This window comes from Nestor notabilis, unplaced genomic scaffold, assembly GCF_000696875.1.
Source record: "Nestor notabilis isolate BGI_N333 unplaced genomic scaffold, ASM69687v1 scaffold32238, whole genome shotgun sequence".
Taxonomy (NCBI): Eukaryota; Metazoa; Chordata; class Aves; order Psittaciformes; family Psittacidae; genus Nestor; species Nestor notabilis.
Genome location: NW_009942010.1, coordinates 1 through 2,449, shown reverse-complemented (window position 1 = coordinate 2,449; position 2,449 = coordinate 1). Strand labels below are relative to the sequence as shown.

Below are 2,449 nucleotides of genomic sequence, written 5' to 3'. Positions count from 1 at the left end.
GAGGAGTGACTGTAAGCACTGCGTCTGCATACCGTCATGCTTCTGATGTTCCTTGTGAAAGGTTCCACCTCACGCTTGACCTTTCTAAAGAGATTAGAATTCTGAATATTTTTAGCTGTGGATTTGGTTACAGCCTTTGAGTACCTGGATGTCCGAGAGCTGCCGGGAGGCTTCTTGGGCTGTGTGGGAAGGATTGTCTGAGAGCTGGCATGTGTGTTTGGGGGCTTCCAGCAGGCTGCCACTGCCTGCTTTAAGCAGCAATCTTGAATGTTCCTGAGCTTGGCTCCACTAAATGAGGCTGCAAAAGCTCGTGGAGATCCTGATGTGCTCGTCAGAAAGATGGAGCTGTGAATGCTGCGGTTTTCATCTCCATTTGCAGGTGCCCTCTATGCAGTGCCCAGGGAAAAGGAAGCTGCAGTCCCCACCCAGGGTGTGCTGCTTCCTCTTTTAGGTGTTCTAAGGCCCCTGTGCCCAATGTTCCACTCTAAATTTCGGCCTTGGTGGCATTTGCTTCCCGTTGGGTGCAAGAGCAGAGCTCTGTGTGAAGGAATCGACCTGTGAACTGCCTTCATCAGGTGAATGTGGCTGGGAGGCAAATGGCTTCAGTGCAAGCTCCTGTAAACCGGGAGCTCCTCAAAACAGAGGGAGCTTGCAGGGGACCCCCATTGAGATGCCAAGGGCTGCTTGAGAGGCCGGAATAAATGGCACCATGCCACCTTAACATAGCAACGGAGACAAATAAACACTTGTTTTCGGGACCAAAACACCCAGATGGTGCTTTAAACCCAGAGGCGAGGTGGTGGTCCCCACTGCCAAGGGTGATGGCCCGCCTGGTTGCTGACCTGGGAATTGAGAGGAGCATCCAGCTTGTTTGGTGAGCTTGGCTCTTGCCGGCATCTCCCATGGGTCATCCGATCCCTTTAGGGGTTTGTGGAGTTCACTGGTCAAACCTGGCTGCTCCTCGTGCTGTTGTGGCTGTACACAGGCTCCCCCCCGTGCCTGTAGCGTGGTGCTTCACCTGGCGTGTGTGGTGTCTTTGCAGGTCAGCACACCTCGTGTCCCGGTACCGCCCGCGGGCTCCTATCATCGCGGTGACCCGCAATGACCAGACGGCACGCCAGGCCCACCTCTACCGTGGCATCTTCCCTGTCCTCTGCAAAGAGCCAGCCCTGGACGCCTGGGCTGAGGACGTGGACCTCCGTGTCAACCTGGGCATGAATGTTGGTGAGTGAGCCTGTGTCAGGAATCGGGCTGGTTGGGACATGGGGAGTCCTGAGCCCCAAAGATGTAGTGCTTTTGGGGGTACCAATGGGGACCAGTGACAAAGGAAGAGGAAGGAACTCGCTGCCTGTGTGGTAACAGTGTCTGGGAAATAGGGGATGGCAGTTGCATGAATACAACCGCATCCGCTTGGGAAATGGGCCGGCAGGGTTGGCACGGCTGCCTTAAAATGTGCAGCTGGGTTCTGGCAGAAGACAGGGTTGGCTTTAATGTGGTGCTTGTCCTGAGGGACACGAGAGGCCTGGAGTGGGGTGACTTGTTTCCTGTTCCCTTTCCCAATGCTGTGCTGTGGAATTTTCAGCTGCTTTCTCACAACAGAGCCCAAAGCAGAGAGGGGTGGGCAGCGATGGGGTCTTGATACCAATTTGGGTGTCCCTCTGCACCTCGGACAGGCGGGGCCTGTGGCAAGCCCTGACCCCTTGCTCTCTTCTCTCCTAGGCAAAGCACGTGGGTTCTTCAAGAGCGGTGACCTGGTCATCGTGCTGACGGGCTGGCGCCCCGGATCCGGCTACACCAACACCATGCGCGTGGTGCCTGTTCCCTGAGCGACTTGACTCTGACCAGCACCAACCACCTTCCTTCCCCCTTCCCCTCGCTCCCCTTTCCCCTTGAGTTAGGCCTGCCATCGCTTGCGCTGTTCTCCCTAGCGTGGACGTAGGTTGCTAAACACCACCCTGTGCAGCAGCAGCAGGGGGAAGAGACCTTAAATCACTAAAAAAGTACATACTTGAAGTATTTAGTTTTTTTAAACCCTCTCCCTGTAGTGAAGTTGTTCCCTGGTTGATGTTGGAGTTAGTGTAGGAAGTTCTTGTCAGTGTAGGACTGGCCTTAGGGTTTGGGGTGATGGGGAAAGGCGGGGGGTGATGGTGCCCACCACTTCCACTGTCCCCTCCTTGCTCCCAGCCTCCACAGACCAAATCTGAGGTTTATCCAGCCCCTCGCCTTGTTTGTCCCAGGGGTGGGGGTAGAAGAGGGGTGTTCCCCCCTCCCCTGCACTTGCCTCTCACCATGCTGTCACCATCTTAGTTGTGTGTGTGTCCCCAGAGCCTTCTCCTGCACCCCGCACTCCACAGGCCCCTGGGGCGCTCAGAGCACCACTGTCCATCAATAAAGAGAAGCTGAAGCACCCGCAGCTGCCCTGGTCCTTGTCTCACGGGGGAGGCAGAGG

The 2,449-nt window shown here is 56.1% G+C and overlaps 1 protein-coding gene across 3 annotated transcripts in view; it reads left to right on the top strand.

Annotated features, from left to right (window-relative positions):
• PKM (pyruvate kinase, muscle) overlaps positions 1 to 1,993 on the top strand; it is a 15,110-nt gene extending 13,117 nt beyond the window's left edge. For 2 of the 3 annotated variants that reach the window (XM_010021174.1, XM_010021176.1), the window contains 2 exons: positions 1,043 to 1,224; positions 1,720 to 1,993. In XM_010021174.1, coding sequence (XP_010019476.1) covers positions 1,043 to 1,224; positions 1,720 to 1,826 — 289 coding nt within the window. In that variant the 3' untranslated portion in view covers positions 1,827 to 1,993. The remainder of the gene's footprint in view (positions 1 to 1,042; positions 1,225 to 1,719) is intronic. The other variant, XM_010021175.1, reaches the window with a different exon arrangement.
• The last annotated feature ends 456 nt before the right edge of the window (positions 1,994 to 2,449 follow it).